The sequence below is a fragment of the Gambusia affinis genome, linkage group LG09 (genome assembly GCF_019740435.1).
Source record: "Gambusia affinis linkage group LG09, SWU_Gaff_1.0, whole genome shotgun sequence".
NCBI classification, from domain to species: Eukaryota; Metazoa; Chordata; class Actinopteri; order Cyprinodontiformes; family Poeciliidae; genus Gambusia; species Gambusia affinis.
In genome coordinates, this window is record NC_057876.1 from 1091914 (window position 1) to 1109200 (window position 17287).

Sequence of the window (17287 nt, forward strand, 5' to 3'; positions counted from 1 at the left end):
TTTCTTAATCAAAATTAAGTTTCCTCCATTCTGTATATTTTTCCTGATTATAATTGAAATATATTTTCAATGGATTCATGAGGATGGAAGTATAAAATAGGGTTTGCCGGTCACAGCCACAGCAGTGATGTGTCCAGATGTGGCCTGAACACCTGCTGAACAGAATGACGCCATCCTGCCCTCTAGTGGACAAGTACAATAACTCATTGGCAGGTTTCAGTTAGAACACTTCCATGTTTTTAATAGAGATTTGAAGCATGCAGACAGCAGGATGAAATCATGTTTATTCAAAGCGAAGCAGTTCTGATGGAAATGTGTCGTCTTCTAACATGAATGGAAGTAAACTCCTGGTTGCTAGGCAGAGTTCCTCCTGCAAAAACAGCTTCAGACCACAGTGGTGCTTTCACTAGGACGTGTTCACCAGAGCACACAGCTGGACAATAAACATGTAGAGTGAGTAAATGTCTGGATACAAGCTGAATCAGTGTATGTAATGTGAGCTCCATGGCAACCTGAGGTCCCCTCAGCAGGTCAGCCATGTTGTCCAGGCTCTCCAGCAGTGTGTGTGTCTGCTGCCCACATTAACCAGGCCTGCTCTCACATCCATCAGGATCTGTGGAGATTCTGTACACAGCAGAGCGCCGGCTAGGCCTCAGAGGTTCTCCTCTTGATCTCTGTGATGAGGTCAGAGCGGGACACGTCCACCTGGAGGCAGACACAGGAACAGCAGCTGGTAAATCACAGACAGGGCTGTTCAGCTGTAGCCAGAGGCTGTGCTGACGGTAGCTACCTCCTCTCTGCTGGCCACCACACGCAGCTTCACCACGCCATCCTTCAGCTCCTGCTCTCCCAGTATGGCCACCAGGGGGATCCCCGTCTCCTCACACAGCTGCAGCTGACTCAGCAGTTTGGGGTTCTTCTTGTACATCACCTCAGCCTACACTCACAAACACACACAGTTTCCTGTCAGGAAAACTCATGAGGCTGCTAGGAGAAGTTAAACAGCTCAAAGGGTCAGCCATCCTCCATTTTCACCAACTCAAATTTAAGACCATAAGACCATAAAGAATGGAATATAAGATGTAAGACTTGTGATGAACATGTTTAGAGGCCAATGAAGACATTTTAACATCTTCAAATTGGATGAGCAGACACCCTGCACTGCTTGGTTTTGGTGTGGCACATAAAATCAAATGACACACACACACACACACACCCCTACACACACACCTTAATGCCAGCATTCCAGAGCTCAGTGACCAGCCTCAGTCTCTCCTCCAGCAGGTTTTTCTGAGCCGACGCCACCAGGACCTGGACCTCTGTGGTCCGGACCTTCTCTGCTGCCGCCTGAACATTAGCAGCAGAGTTAGCGTGAGCATAAGCGGTCATCATCAGCACATTCCAGCCCACCCAGCTGCAGGTGTCACCTCAGCCCTCTGCTCCATGATGGAGAAGATCCTCTCAATGCCGATGCTGACCCCAACACACGGCACCTTCCTGTTCTTGGGGTCAAACATCCCCACCAGGCCGTCGTAGCGCCCCCCTCCGGCCACGCTCCCCACACTGACGCTTTCCTCAGACCCGTTCTGGGTGTCGTTGGAGGCCGGGGCCACTGGGGCCACCCCGGCCTGAGTCAGCACTGCCTCATAAATCACTCCTGTGTAATAATCCAGCCCCCGGGCCAGACTGAGATCAAACACGACCTGAGGAACGACAACGGAAATACAAATGAATAATCCAGCCACAGAGACAAGATGCTGAGAGACAGAAACAGAGCATTCTGGGATGCCTGACCTTGTCTGTGACCTGGAAGAGCTGCAGGTAGCTGAACAGAAGCTTAATGTCAGACAGGCCGGCGCAGGCCTGCTTACTCTGAGACATCCTGGGGTCCTGCAGGAGGCGCTCTGCCAGGTCCATTCCCCCTGAAACACACAACCAGCCTCACTCAGGTAGAGTTCCTGCAGGATGGCAACTGGGCCCCGGGCTCCAGGGCCCCGGGCTCCAGGGCCCCGGGCTCCAGGGCCCCGGGCTCCGGCCCTCAGTGTTTCTTCCTCATCAGCTACATTTTTCTTCCATGTCTGGCAGGTTGGAGCCATGACCATTGAAGATGCGTTTTGTACTTGAAACCCTTCTCTTGTTAACATTAGACAAACATTCTTGCTCCTTTAGAGCAAACACTGTCACTAATGAGTCTCTGTAATTTCTACTATTGAATATAGATTTTATGACCATTGTATAATGACATATCGCTGCAAAAAAACAGAGTTTGCCTCCTAAGGATGTGGAGACTGCCCCCTGCTGGAGGTGTTAGCTGACTCACCATGCAGGCTGACGTATTCCCCAATCTGGTCTGCAGCCTCCTCAGATAATCCCTTCTCATCCACCATCTCCTTCCTCACTTCCTGCCAGGGCAACTGCAGGAGAAGCACACATGCATCAGCGCTTAATGATGGCAGACAGACTGAATATGCATCTTGATCAGGTATAAAGCAACACACTACATGCAAATATAGTTACTATCAGGAGAACAGCAGCAGGCTAACCATAACTGTAGTAATCATTTCTGCTGATGATGATAAATCAGATTTAAAAATTGCCACATTTAGCAGATTTTTCATTTAGTCACTTAAGCCCTTCATACGATATTAGAAATACAATAAAAGATGCAAATAAATAATTTAATTATTTTTAAGGACAAAATAAGCGTTTCATTGTCTAAAATTCTATAACATAATATTCCTTCAGCGCATGCTTTGTCAAGAAGAGGTCCAAACCCAAAGCAAACAGCAAAATGAGCTGCAAACACATGACTGATGCTGCCTCCAAAACATAAACAAAAGAACAAAAGCTACAGAAAAACACTGCAGCTCAGGAAATAGGAGCAAAACTGTACATTTTGTTATGACAGTAGAAACAGCCAGTATGAAACGCTACAAACTCGCTCCACAAAACAGAAGTGCTCCAGACCACTAGGGGGAGTCAACCAGTAAATACACTAGGAACAGAGCCTTGGTAGAGACAGGATGTCACAATTTGAGATGTCCAAGAGAAAGAAAATGTATGTAATGTATAATGTTTCAATGAAATACAAAAACTTTTAGCTGCATTTTTACATAGGTAACATTATCTTCGCTAGACTCCCCCTACTGGTCTGGAGTACTTCCATTTTGTGCAGTAAGTTTACAGTTTCTCATATTTTAAGGGGGGGTTTGCTTCTATTTCCTGTGACTGCAGCATTTTTTGTTTGCACCTTTTTTCTGTTGCATTTGTGTTTTGGAGTTTGCAGCTTGTTTCGCCTTTTGCTGCGTGTAGTTTCACCTGTCAGCCACCATGCATCTGCAACAAAGGATGCATCTGCAGCTAAAGAAAATCCTTTCAATACTCTGCTAGACAGTGTAGAGCTGATCTGGTGATTATTTTTGATTTTCTGTTCAGAATCTGAATCAGGTGAAGTTCAAACTCCCACTTTGTAGAACTCCTCCAGTGGCAAAGAAGGTCATGGCAATAATTAACCAGCCTTAATCCCTGCTCTGAGTGTGTTGTTTTTACAGCAAACGGCCTGTTTTGACTCTGTATAGTCCAGTTAACAATTCATCAAATAATCAATCAATAAATAGTTGATTATTTCAATAATGGATTAATGCGATTGAGGTTTTCCGCCTACAGGCCTTCTCACCTTATCCAGTTTGTCTACCGTTGAACAGATGGTGCGGAACTTGTCATCTGGAACTCCACAGACAGCGAACATCCCATCCAGGATGCGCCGGTCATTGACCTGGAAGTGAAGTAAGGGATCAGGAAATGACATCTACTGGGCGTTCAGCTGCAGGCGGAGACTGACCTTGATGCGGAAGTCTCCGAGCTCCAGCTCACTGAGGATCTCATGGACGATCTTCAGACACTCTGCGTCTGGGATCATGGCGTCGTACTGACCAGCGATGTCGAAATCCTGAAACACACACACATGAATATAACACACAGTGCACTGCAGCAGACCAGTGCAACACACATCTTCTTCTGTAACAGGAGAACTCACACACTGATAGAACTCTCTGTAGCGGCCGCGTGTCATGGCGGGGTTGTCACGGCGATAGACCTTGGCGATGTGGTAGCGCTTGATGTTGGTGATCTTGTTCATGGCCAGGTAACGTGCAAACGGCACCTGGAAGAGGGAGTGTGAAGGACCTGAACCTGATTCATCAGCCTAAACCTCTGATTGGCTCAGAACGCCTGCTAGCTTCCTGACAGCGCAGAGTTCAGGGGTCAGGATACAGTGAGGTCGTATCTTAGCGACAGCAGTTCTCCTCCCTGGTCCTTCAGGTCGTAGATAAGCTTGGAATCTTCTCCATACTTCCCCGTCAATGTTTCCTGCAAAGACAAGTATGAATAACCTCCATGTTGGAAACAAGATGAGATCAGAATCATGACTCCAGTCTGAGACACACACACACCTTTAGCTCAAACACAGGTGTGTCGATGGTCTCCGCTCCGTGGCGTTTGAAGCAGCGGGTGATGGTGTTGAACACTCTCTCTCTGATGGCCATCTGCTTTGGGTTGTAGTCCCTGGTTCCCTGCATCACACCCAAACATGTCGTCAACATTTCATGTGCAAGATTCACATTTGACTCTGTTCAACTGGAGACAGCCAGGTTTACTTTGAACACTGAAGACCTGTTTCTCTTCTTCAGGGAATTCATAGAAACCAAGAACTACAATCATTCAAAACAACAATTTGTAATTTACTCCAGCCTTTTTTAAATTCAAGAAAGTCCAGATAATAATAAGGGGGGATGCTGTGAGTCATCAACTAGGATAATCTAGTTATTGTTTTATGTTCTGGTGAATTATAAAACAATGTTATATGCTATAAAACTTAGACATTTTTCAATCACAGTCATCTGCATTTGATTGGAGGAAATCAGAAATCAGCCTCTATTTTGTCTAGCTGTCTCTACTTCGACAAATACACATTTTTATGTCTACTTTGAAATTATAAAAAAATATACAACTTGTCACTTTTTATAAAAGATCTACCGTTGCATATGTGTAATAAAAAAAACCATTTCATTTCTACTTTTAAATGTAGAAAACAATATGACTTTAGCATGGAGGATATTGGAATATTGAAGTAAATAAGAACATATTGTTCAATCTGATGGGAAAAATCTAACTATAAAATATTTCCTGTTACTATTGCATTTTTCAAACTCAATTTAAAAATATTAGTTGGTTTTTCATAATTTTAAGACAAAATTATTCACAGTCATGGAGGAAGGTCCAACGAGTTACTGTGGTTGTGCTGGTAGCAGACCCTGTTGTAAATCATCAGAACCAGCTGTTGGTGGCGCTATAGCCCAACCTATAGTTCAGCTCACACAGCTTCAGGATAACCACAGACTCTTACCTTTGGTGTTTTGAGCACAAACTGATGTTTGCCATCATCTCCTCCTCCCAGCCGAGCCTTCAGCTCAAGCAGTTTGGCTACTTCTTCATCAATCTACAACACATTAACATACATGGAAAGCAGAACATATTACACTCCTTTGTCTGGTTCCACAATGAATAAACTAAAATATTCTGCAATGCAGACATGCCTACCTGAGCCACAGTGATGCCAGAGGCAGAACGGAGCGGTTGCAGATGGAGTGCAGTCCGAAACGGTGCCAGACCAGAGCAGACACGAGCAAAGGACAGAGCCAGCATGGTCATCCGACACGGGAACAAAAAATATGAAGGGAAAAAAAATTTCCAGGGAGTGGGAAAGGCAGAGTTCAGGAGTGTGTCATGGGAACAGTATTCCCAAGAGGAAGTGAGGTGGGTCCAATTGCCCGCAGGTGGTGAGGAAGGTGGTAGAGGTCAAGGGTCCAGCAGGAAGAGGTCATCCAGGGCCAGGCGGGAAGAACAGGAGAAAAGTGGTAAGCAACCCTATCACTAGGGAAGGGCGGGGCATGAGGCATCATCATCATCACCACAGCGTGGAGGACAGAACATGAGATGTAGCAAGTCAATCAAAAATGCAGCCCCCGTACACACTCACTCACCCACACACACACACACACACACACACACACACACACACACACGCACACACAACTTATATCAGGCCTGACCACAGCTACCCAGAAACACTCAAAAATCAAAACATCTTCAAAAATCCTGGAGCAGCTACAGACAGCAAACATTTACTGGCTTCTGATTCTGTTTATTAATATGCATCTATTCCTTCTCTAAGGCTTGGTAGATTGGACACAAAGGTTTAGGATTTAAGACCATTTGATTTACAGTGGAATGGGTGCAAATTAATCAAATCCACCTGACAAAGTAACACAATCATCATTTTTGCTAGATATTCTGTAATGCAGCTTAACAAGAGTGAAACATGTTTATATGCTGCTTCCATAAATATAGTGTTGCTTCTTTCCCAGCTGACATGAGTTTTAATGGAACTGCCATGAGTTCAGCTTCCTCAACACTAGCAACGTTTCCATTGCTCATAAAATAGTTGGAATTCCAAAAATATATCTATTTAAATGGACAGTATTATGTGTTTTGCAGGCACACAGTGTCATTTTGTAGCATTATCAAGAAACTATGTCACCTTCAGAAGTTATACAAATGTTGCATAAATATGAGGTTAAAAAGATTTTATTGTTTGGCAGCAGATAGGAGGCTATCCTTCAACAACATGGAGGACATGTTTGTTTCATATTTGATTGAAATTGTGCCGTTCTTGTGTCCTGGTGTTTCATTATTAACCTGCAGGGTTGTCAGGCAGCTGTGAGGGAGGGGTGGAGGACAAATCTGCGGTAACAGCCACATATTATTGCATCAGCTGAGCCTCATTAAAGTACATATGTTTACAATCAAAGCGGACTTTTAAGATAGATTATGAGTTTAAGTTTAAAGTGCAAGAAGTCACTTTAAATCCCCCAGATGTCGCCGTGTTAGCATTAGCCGCTCCAGCTAGAAGTAAGCCGGTTAGCTTAAGCTAGGGGAAAACACCGGCTTCTTCCGCTCACTTCTCCTATCAGACAGGTACACAGTTCCGGGAGTTTTCTTTTCTGTCGCACTTATGGACTCAAAAATATGCAATTAGTTGCCATTCTGTCCAGTGAAGGCCGTGGTTGAATAACAGCGAAGGTTGAAAAAAATAAGTGTTTGGTGCATTGTTTTCCACCCGGGCTGAACATTGATGACAGTGAATGTCTGTTCTGTGATTGATGTTATTGATGGAGAGCTCCCTTTCCTTTCAGCTCTGAACTTCACCGCATGTTGTAACCTATTCAGCCATGATGGGAAAGCTAAGTGTAGAGACTGACCTGCTCTTTGCTCGCCTTTTCGGATTTTAGCTTCCGAACGACTTCCCCCTGGACTTTAATGGCCTCCTGGATCTGAGCTTTGTCTTCCATGGCTTTTCATGAAGGTCTACCTGAAGCAAATCACACCGCCTGCAGCGTGGAGCTGTACAACTGCTGTCAAAATCCTGCCTGGACAGAGAAAGGCGGAAACGCTCGCAAGGACAGCTTCCGCTCCGTATTTTCAAAACAAAATACTCTACTGTGAAGGTTTACTGTACGGAGGACTGGTCCTACTAAAATTGGCAGTAAGCATCGAAATAGATAAATGGCTTGGTAAAGTAATTTTTACTACTACCACATTTTATCAAATTATTTACTTTTCTAAGTTTTTCCATACACTATTGTATTTAGGTTTTTTATTTGCTCCCTCCTGTTTTCTCCTTTGTCCTTTTATTTGAAGATTTCTTTTTTTCTTTGCTTCATGTTCTCTTTCTTTCTCTTTCTCAGAGGAAAATTGACAAAGGGGTAAGAATGAGGCTAAGGCAGCATCGTGGGAACAGATTCAAAGCTGATTTCTTTCCTGTTGATCAGCATCAAGAGCCATTGTGCTGACGTTGATTATGCACTATAGGACACTACATTTGAGCTTTTGTAAAATTTATGATGGGTATTTTTGGGGTTCTATCTATAATATGCCTCTCTGGGATAGTTAAGTGAAGAATCTTTAAGACAGACTTATATACTGTAGGTAAACATATGTAATTACAGAGTAAGCAGGTTCAAAATTTAGATATTAAGTTAGTCAAAGTTTAGAGACCATCGGATAGGATAAAGCCAATAAAGTCTCACCCAATTCTATTGTCTCTCTCCCTTTTATAGGGGAGCAGGATGCAGCCAGAAAGAGTGGAATTGCTTAAAGTACTAGACAGTAAGAATTTGAGTAGAACAGAATAAAGTTATCTGTGTACAGCAAGTAAAACGGTTACGTTCACGTGAAAGTTGGATTTTTATTTGTTAGATTACTTCTTACACTTTAATTAAGCAGTAGTGTTTTGAAATCATCCTTATCTATGTTTGACAATTTAGAAGTACATCATGTCACAGATGATCCACTTCTTTCTCTAAAAATAAATGAGCAAAATCTCATTTATTTGAAATGCTAAATTCTTCCTGCTAGGACTTTAAACCTCTTCCTGTTCAAACAGGGTTCACAGTGAATAAACATTCAAAGTCCAAACCAGTGCAGTCAACAAGCCTGTCTCCACAGATTTTGTAAGTATGTCAGTAAACTTTATTAAAAAGCTAAAATCAGATTAAATATAACTGTGTGTTGGGTTTAATTTTCTACTAGATAATGGTTAAAGTAAAGCGTTCATCAGAGTGTAAGCTGATGTTTCGGGGCCCAGCAGTGGCTCAGGACAGGAGAACTTTACTGTGGAGATAAAAAAACTTGTGAAGTGAGTGGAGTCCAGACTTCCTGCTAATTTCCACGGCTCTGACTCATTGAGTTGATACCTCCAACTACTGTTGTTTCTGCTTTGGTTCAGTTCATGTTTACAGTTCATCAAGTTTCCTCAGTTTACATGTAGATTGATTCTTCTTTGTCTCTGCTTTGAGCAGCTGTTGGCTTAACTCCCTCATTGGAACCTATTTTTGGTTTTACATTATTAATGATCTAGAACCCAATTTCTACATACAATACCACCTTTCATGCAGCAGGGTGGTGTGGAGAATAACTCTGCTCTTATTAGGAGAGGGCCTCTTGTTGTCAATGTTCTTATGTTAGTGATGTATTAATTTTATTAAGCATTTTATCATTTTGAACATTTACATTTGATAGTGTATTTTAGAGTAGTTCTGCAAAGTCACAGTGCACCTTTTTGATTCTGGTTATTTCCGTATTAACAAACATCTCATATTGTTCGGTTCCTGACAGTCCAAAGGTTTACCCTCTGACAGGACCGGAGTAAATCCACACAGCATGGAGCTGTCTCCTCCTCCCACAGGGTTAGAAGCTGAGAGTGCAGCCCTTTTCACCACCGGATCTCTTCACTTCCTGCATGAGCTGATCTCCACGTTTGATGAGGAGGTGGAGAAGGTAAAACAGCCCACAGGCCCTTTATGGGCTCAAGAAATGAACAGCTTATCTTCTTCTTCTTCTTCAGATCCTCCAGCTGAGAGTGTCCAGAAAGGCTCACCTGGATCTTTCGGGTGAACTCCCAAATTTCCTGGAAAGCACCGCACACATGAGGGCAGACCCAGACTGGAGGGTGCTCCCAGTCCCTCCCAGGCTCCAAAAGAGGCATGTAGACATTGGAGACATGGCCCCCTGTGATACCTCACGCTTCATCAGGGCTTTGCAGTCTCCAGCACAGGGCATACAGGTAAAGAACCTTCACCGCTTTCATCACACAGAGCAGTGAGGTTTAGGAAACATATTGAGGATGGCACTAAGCAAGTGAGGGTTCCTTTGTTATTTTTGATGTCTTGTCCAGTATGCAGTATCTAGTTTTTATTATTATTTCCACATTGTGTTTTTTTTAAAACATAAAATCACAATGTACACCCATCACAAGCAGCATACATGGTTTTCAACTGTGTAGTCAGGTTTGTGGTTGTAATGTGACATAACAGATTTTATGGGTCAGACCAACAGACACAAGCACACACATGTGAAGTGGAAGGGAAAGGATACATGGTTTTTATCTTTAAAAAATTCAAATCTGAAAAGTGTGGTGTGATTTTTTTTGTTCACTTGCCTCTAACTCTGTAAAATTCACACTACATGTTTTCAGCGATGTCATTGTAGCGATGTCTCACTTCACTGATGGGTCCTCTAAGTGGGATGTTTTTGTTCATGAGCATTGTCTTAAACTAAAGCTGTCAACATCTCTCTGGTTCTAACCTTTAGTTGGATGAAATCTTCTTTTCGCTTTTCTCAGGTTGACTTTGATGATGGGAACTGCCCAACGTTTCACAACCAGATCAAAGGGATTCACAATATCATTCTGGCAGTGAACAACCGACTCCCTGGTGAGTGTCTGACTTTACAGCCATGTTCATTTTGCATCACAGTATTTGTTAGAGTAGAAGACAGAACACTTGTTCTGATGAGTCCTGATGTTTTTTGATTTTCTTGTGGGAATGCAGGGGCCCCACACATCTCCCGGGCCCCGGTGCTGATGTTGCGTCCCCGGGCCTGGAACATGGTGGAGCACAACATGATGGTAACATGCTACTGCTACGTTAATTCACACTGCTTAAGGCTACTTTGGATGCATGGATGTCACTTAAATCACCTAACTGATTGTGTTCGCCATGGAGACGGTAAAGCTGAGGGGTTTGGAAGTCTTCATGTTGATATTTACTGAAACCAAAACCATCAGGTGGAGGGAAAGGAAGCTCCTGGTCCTCTGTTTGACTTTGGCCTGCTCATGTATCACTGTGGAAGGACGTTGCTTGAACACCAGAGTGGACCGTTTTTCTACCTGTCAAAGGTAAAGTCAAAGCCACAAACAGCCTTCCTGTGGCTGTTTCAAGTCAGTATCTCACACGCAGCTTTACAGGTGGAAGGAAATATTTTCATCTGCTTCCATCATAAATAGGCTGTTATCAGGACATTTCAGGATGTTTCCTCTCTGAAATGACTTATCCAACATAAAGGGAGCACTTTTTAACAACTACAGCTGCTGAATGAATCTGACTGGTTTCAAAGGAAAGCTAAGGGATGTCAGAATAAATTCTATGGTGGCCCAGAAGGATCAACAAAGTTTAAAAGGCAAGTTTATAGTAATTCGAAAATGAATTATGTTGTGACTTTTGCACTTCACCCTCCCATAAAAATCATCTGGAACACTGCAAACACTTTAAAGAGATAATGTAAAGTTTATTATGTGATGGTGGAGAGTCATGACATTAAAAGAGGATTTACTTTTTATTTTCATGGAGCAAACAGGTCACTAACAATGAGGCTATTTATAATATCCATCAAGTTTCTGTAGCTCAGTGATAAATTCACATGGAATATATAATTAGAGCCCGACTGAATACTTGAATTATAAATTATTCAAGGTAACTTTGAGTCTTAGATTGATAAATATCAAATAAAGCAGTACTGATCATGTCCACAGTTATTTAGAGCGTATTTGTACCCAAATCAACAAGTATGAAGTTTATTCAGATTAATTCAGAACCAATATACAAAGTAATCTTAGAGACATTATACTTGCTAAACCTGGAAAACTTTCTCCAGGGATGGTCATCAGAAGAGGAACCTTTATTATGGTTGCTGATTACATCTACCGTTAAAAAAGTCTCCTCACTCATCCTGCCTAATTGTTTGCAACACAGTAAAAGAAATTAACCAATGGTTCGTAAAGAATTTTAGGACCTTTAAAGAAAAAGATTCATGGGAGTTTCACAAAACAGCCTTTTCTAGCTTCCTGCAGGAGCTAGCAGCATATGTGGCTTTAATACCAAAGGTATATGTATATTAGTATATTTAGGAATACTAAAGGAACATGTTTTATCAGTTGCTTTTATTTGCTGCTTCACTTTACTTTTGCCACATATAATGACATCTTCATACTGTTCATTGGTGGGATGTTTGCATGTTTCAGTTTTGCCCTGGCTTGCAGGTGGAGAACCTGGTGGAGGCCAGGCTGTGGAACAACATCTTCATCTGGACTCAACAGAAGGTCTGACACCACAGCATGACTTTTAATAAGTTATTAGGAGTATTGTTCATCTATTTTATAAGTTAGGTTAAAGTGTAAAAGTAAATCCATGTTATTTTTAATAAGAGCAAATCTGACATTGGAACAGGAAATACAGCAGCAGTCAGAGGTCTGGTCTAAATGACAGAGCATCAATAGTGTCAGTCACACCTGAAATCAATATCAGATGTTAGAATAATCTCAAACATCTGATTGGTTATCCCATACTGACACTCAGTTCTTGGCCACAGAGCTAATTCATCAAATCAAATTCACTAGAACAGGCTTTCTTGATGCAAGATTGATTTTCATTTGTAAGGTAGTGAGATAAAAAATAATTCATGGTATTGTTTGAAGAACATCTAACATATTTTGCATCAATCAGAGGCAATCATTTTTCAGAAATTAGGAAATTGTTTCCACTCTATCTGGCTATCTTCCGTGTTGAAGTGCAGACGATAGCTGGGTTGTTTTAGGATTATTTTACAGAATAAATCTAAATGACCTCAAGGGAAATGTTTCTCTTCTGGGTTTGTGGTTGTCTGTATGAATGTGCGTGTGTGTGTGTGTGTGTGTGTGTGTGTGTGCAGCTGGGTCTTCCACTGGGTTGCATCAAGGCGACGGTGCTGATAGAAAACGTGTTGGCAACTTTTGAAATGGAGGAGATTCTCTATGAGCTGCGGGAACACTCAGCAGGGCTCAACTGTGGCATCTGGGATTACTCTGCTTCCTTCGTCAATAAGTTTGGTGAGCCCCATGTGGCGCCTGCTTCTTTAATATAACCAACAGAGCACAAGGGGTCACAAGGGGTCACATCCTCCAGGTCACCGTCAGGACTTCCTGCTGCCAGACCGCAGCAAGTACGTGAACATGGAGAAACGCTTTCTGCGGAGCTACATGGACCTGCTGGTTCAGACGTGTCATAGACGGGGAGCGCTGGCCACAGGAGGCATGGCTGCTCCGCTGCTGCCTCACCGCCAGCACACACACTCCTACAGCACAGTGCTGGCCTCTGTGGAAAGGTACAAATAGCACAACACCACAACCTCAGGCCTTTCCTCTGGCTCTGGGTGAGGCTGCATCACCAGGGAGTCCCAAACACAGGAGAAAATGCAATACACACACACACACATACGCACACACGCTCACACACACACACACACAGAGTGGTTTTAAAGAGGAGGTGTGAGGACAGTTGAGACAGAAACCCATAAATAAGTACGGTAACTGTATGTTGTTATTATTTGTAACACAGTTTTACAATTTTTGTTTTAGGGGAAATTATTATTTTTTATGTGACACAATATTACTTTCTCTTTCAGTGTTTTTCAGTCAGTTTTCTATTAAACTAAAAGTTTTGTATCACACAAATCCTGACAGTTACTAATTTTGGCTTTATTGGATCTGTCTGACAACAATGGCCAAAACTTACTTTACCCATTCTGGGCTATTTATTTTATTTATACAATAGGATTTCAGCATTAATTATGATTTGGTTATGTTAAAATCAGAGCTGATAGCCTTAAAAAGCAGGTGCAGGTGATTACACAGTGGTTCATTTTCTGCTCCATGTGATGTCGTGCTTTGTTGGAAGAGCTGGATTTTACCACGTTTCTTTTTATATAGTACTTTCTAAATTTAATACAAAGTTTTTTTTTCTTTTTAATGTAACTCCTCTTTCTTTTGGGTAAATATCTTCTGTTTTCTGCTCTTCAGGCTGAAGTTATTGGAAATCAAGGCAGGTGTTGATGGCTTCATGGTGTATGACATAAATTTGATTAAACCCATGCAAGAAGTGAGTACCTGATTATACTGCGTTAGTACTGCATGGGGCAGCTCTCAGTAGTTTTTGTTCTATAAAAAAGGACCATGATTTGATTTCAAAACTTCATTTCCTGTCTATGTCCCACATATCAAATTCAACTGAAAGAGAGAAAATTCATTTAGTTTTCATATCTAAATATATTTAGTATCTAGAGATTATAGTGAATCTAATTCAGCAATTTCAAAAAGGGACGTCTGCATAAAAATCCAGAGCACATCACCCAAAGAGTAGCACCAGTTTAACATATTTTTACTCAAGTAAAAAAAAAGAAAAAAGTTGCAGTCCCCCAAAAAATGACACTGGTAAAACTAAAAAAGCATTTGATGAAAAGGCTACTTAAGTACTGATTAACAGATTAGAATGTCTGATTTAATATTTCACAATGTTAACAGACAGAAATATTAAATTATTTGTAAATTCAGTTATCTTAAAGACTAAAGTAAAACAAATGACACAAACAGGATGATTACAAAACTGAGCAGAAAACTTAAGAAGCTACAGCAGTAAGTGTTATATAAATGTACAGGACTGCCAGTGACAACATATGGTGCTTACTGCACCTTCTAGATCTATAGAGTTAGACTGTCTGTTCTTCAGACAGGGTTACTCACTCTGGGTGGAGAATCCAGAAACTTTACTCAAGTAAGAGCAGCGATAATTCATTGTAATACTACTCAAGTCAAATGAAAAACTACAGTGTAGTGAACATCAGCAGAATAGAACATTTTGGATTGGCCTGTAGAGTCCAGACCCAAATCTGACAGAACCTCTGTGAGGTCACCTACAGGGGGGGCTGTGTTTTCTTCCAAAACTGCTTTGCACTCTTCCCCCTTCTAGATGAATTTGTGCTTCATTTGAATTTTACAGCATGTGTCACAACAGTGATGAACAAAGTTGGAAATAATTTTTTTATGGTTTCAGGTTATTCCATTGCAGTAAGTTGGTATTTTAACATGAGTGGTGACGTTTCTTTTCCTCCAGCTGTTTGAGCTTCACACCGAGGGTGACAACCAGCTCCACCGGCTCCGGGACGATGTCAGCGTGACTCCTGAGGACCTGCTGTCCATGCCCTCTGTTAGTGGAATCAGCGGTTAGATTGGAGACTGTTTGGAACAAAGTAGCAAGAAAGTTCAATAGAGCATGATTTGGTTTTGTCTTTTTCCTCAGGGAGGAGTCACTCTTTATGGGCTGAAGTATAACATTGCAGTGGGTGTCCTGTTTATTAATGCGTGGCTATCAGGTGAGACATACACCAACACTTTGGGCAAAAGACATGAGATGCTTGCTCTCACTGAGGTGCACCATGTTCTCTGTTGAGTCCTGAACCACCAGAAGCCCTTTTCCTGCTAAAAATGATGCTGAAAACTTGTTTAACATAGTGAAACAATTTTAGCAACTCTGATTAACTTTTTTTATGTTAGCGAGTACAGGACTGTAAGAGGACCATAATGCTGTTTTCCAGGTAAAGGCCATTTTTTCTACAGAGGCCAGGTGGAAGACTCAGCCACCGCAGAGATTTCTAGATCCCAGGTAGGTTCCAGAGACGATCCTCTCACGATTCAGTAATTACATCACAGATGGTTTGACATAGAAAATCACAGGTGAACAGAGTCCAGACATTAAACCACAAAAAAAGAGTGGTAGAAGGTTGACATGTCCAACAGAACCTGCTTTCAGCCAAACACACGATAAACTGAATCAGTCAGACTGCAACACAGATAAAACATGTTTGTTTCTTTTAGGGATCTGCAAACTCAGGTAGACTAACAGACCACACATCAAAATGAATTTCTACTAACTGCAGCCCTGGTGCAGGACATTTACAGGACAGTGACACAGACAGCTGAAAAAGATCCACAATATGTCCTAAAGTCAATCAGGACCTCAGAAGTCTTTGGGTAAAGTGGATGAACAGTTTATATCTTGTACTTTTTGTTTGTCTGATTTTATGAAGTAGAACTCACCAAAGAAGAACTCTAACAGAGTTCTTAGTTTACAGGCCAACAGTTCTACTTCTGCTACTGAGAAGGTCCTGACTGGCATTAAGATGGACCAAAATAAAAAACAGAACTATGGACAAAATGATTCTTAAACAGAAACTAAACAGGACTGAGTAGGGTGAACTAGTTCTGCAGAACAGCTTTTAACTTAGCAAACGGCTGTTCCAGGTGTGGCAGTGGATCCGACACCAGGCTCGGCTGGAGGATGACAGCCGGGTGGTGAGCAGGCAGCTGGTCACTGAACTCACCAAGGAGCTCAGCACTGAACTCAGCCGTCTGTGTCCGTCTGAAAGGTAAGCATGCTGCAGTGAAGGACTTGGGCTTTTCTTCACCTGAATCGCTCTGAATCATGTTTTATCTGCTTTAGGGCGGAACAGAGGTTACACACGGCAGCAGACATGTTCCTGGAGGTGGTTCTGAAGAGACATTTCCCAGAGTTCATCACCTCTTACCTGAACTTGGACCACACTTTTCTCACCTCCCAGAACCTGAGAGAGGAGGAGGAGGAGGCAGTGGAAATAGGAAGACAGCGAGCTAAACTGTGAGGGGCAGCCAGGAGCAGAGTGACGGAGAACCAACAGACATAAAAGTCGTGACATGTATGCAGCTGATTCTGTGTAACAAAATCCTTCAGAGAAATGTGCCTATAGATTTCACTTACTAGTCCAGCTTATGGATTCAAAATTACCAATCAGAAAATGACTCCAAATCCACAATAATACAGTGTGAGACTCTTCATACAGCAAAACAACATGAAGGGTTAAATTAGCTAAAAGTGATAGGTCTGTACATTAAAATGTACAATATTTAATCAATGATTCTGTCTCAAAACTGTGAATACCAAACTAATATGTGATCGCCTACAACTTTAACTGTGAGCTAACAACAGGCTAAATCCTATCAAAACTGAACTTTAGATAATCAGTGCATGATACCAGACAGCAGAGGCTTCCCTACCTAAACAAGATTAAAACACACAGTTGTAGGACAATAATAATAATGGCTACCAACATAAAATTAATCCAGAGATAAAATGTTCTGGTTCTGCTGGAGGTTTCGTCCTGTTAAAGGGGAGTTTTTTCCTCTCCAGTCTCTATATGCATGTTAAGCATAAGGGATTGCTGTAAAGTGAATGATTTGATTCAGTCTTTTGGGTTTTCTTACAGAAAAAAATGTTTAGAATTTGAACAATAAACGGAGCTTAATCTGTTTTGAGATGGTAGTTGTTGTGAATTGGTGCTACAGAAATAAACGGATTATATTTTCTTCAGAATAGGATGTTCCTGTTTTCTGATGTCGACACATGGAGGATTAAGTCTTTACTGAGGATGTTGAGCCAAATGAAGCTGATGGGATCAAGATTCTAAAGTTCATACCAGTTCTGATCCATGAAGATGTTTGGACCTCCTGCTCTGCAGCCATGAAGCCTCATTTTAACGCCTCTGGAAT

General features: G+C 41.9%; 2 protein-coding genes across 7 annotated transcripts; one reads left to right on the plus strand and one right to left on the minus strand.

Moving 5' to 3' along the window:
- Nucleotides 1-214: 214 nt before the first annotated feature.
- On the minus strand, nucleotides 215-7533 carry hars (histidyl-tRNA synthetase). Of its 2 annotated transcripts, XM_044126672.1 has the most exons (14): nucleotides 7320-7449; nucleotides 5599-5931; nucleotides 5405-5497; nucleotides 4452-4571; nucleotides 4273-4368; nucleotides 4037-4162; nucleotides 3842-3949; nucleotides 3677-3775; nucleotides 2321-2414; nucleotides 1795-1922; nucleotides 1428-1703; nucleotides 1231-1347; nucleotides 791-937; nucleotides 215-705 (listed from the first exon to the last, which is right to left on the minus strand). In XM_044126672.1, exons 2-14 carry the CDS (start codon nucleotides 5707-5709, stop codon nucleotides 646-648), a joined length of 1575 nt encoding a protein of 524 aa, XP_043982607.1. In that variant the 5' UTR covers nucleotides 5710-5931; nucleotides 7320-7449; the 3' UTR covers nucleotides 215-645. The 2 variants fall into 2 exon arrangements, with proteins under 2 accessions (XP_043982607.1, XP_043982608.1); XM_044126673.1 differs by lacking the exon at nucleotides 5599-5931 and having other exon boundaries at nucleotides 7320-7533.
- On the plus strand, nucleotides 7418-17085 carry mlsl (malate synthase-like). Of its 5 annotated transcripts, none has more exons than XR_006371614.1 (16): nucleotides 7418-7631; nucleotides 8566-8570; nucleotides 9235-9396; nucleotides 9464-9682; nucleotides 10241-10331; nucleotides 10449-10525; nucleotides 10685-10795; nucleotides 11936-11995; nucleotides 12604-12760; nucleotides 12837-13035; nucleotides 13730-13808; nucleotides 14820-14912; nucleotides 15006-15078; nucleotides 15301-15368; nucleotides 15581-15736; nucleotides 16007-16131. XR_006371614.1 is itself a non-coding variant. In XM_044126668.1 (16 exons), the coding sequence occupies exons 1-16, from the start codon at nucleotides 7418-7420 to the stop codon at nucleotides 16381-16383; spliced, it is 1911 nt and encodes a 636-aa protein (XP_043982603.1). In that variant the 3' UTR covers nucleotides 16384-17085. The 5 variants fall into 5 exon arrangements, 4 of the variants coding, with proteins under 4 accessions (XP_043982603.1, XP_043982606.1, XP_043982604.1 ...); XM_044126668.1 differs by lacking the exon at nucleotides 15581-15736 and adding an exon at nucleotides 16206-17085; XM_044126671.1 differs by lacking the exon at nucleotides 15581-15736 and adding an exon at nucleotides 16206-17085 and having other exon boundaries at nucleotides 7609-7631; nucleotides 7806-8570; nucleotides 9258-9396.
- The last annotated feature ends 202 nt before the right edge of the window (nucleotides 17086-17287 follow it).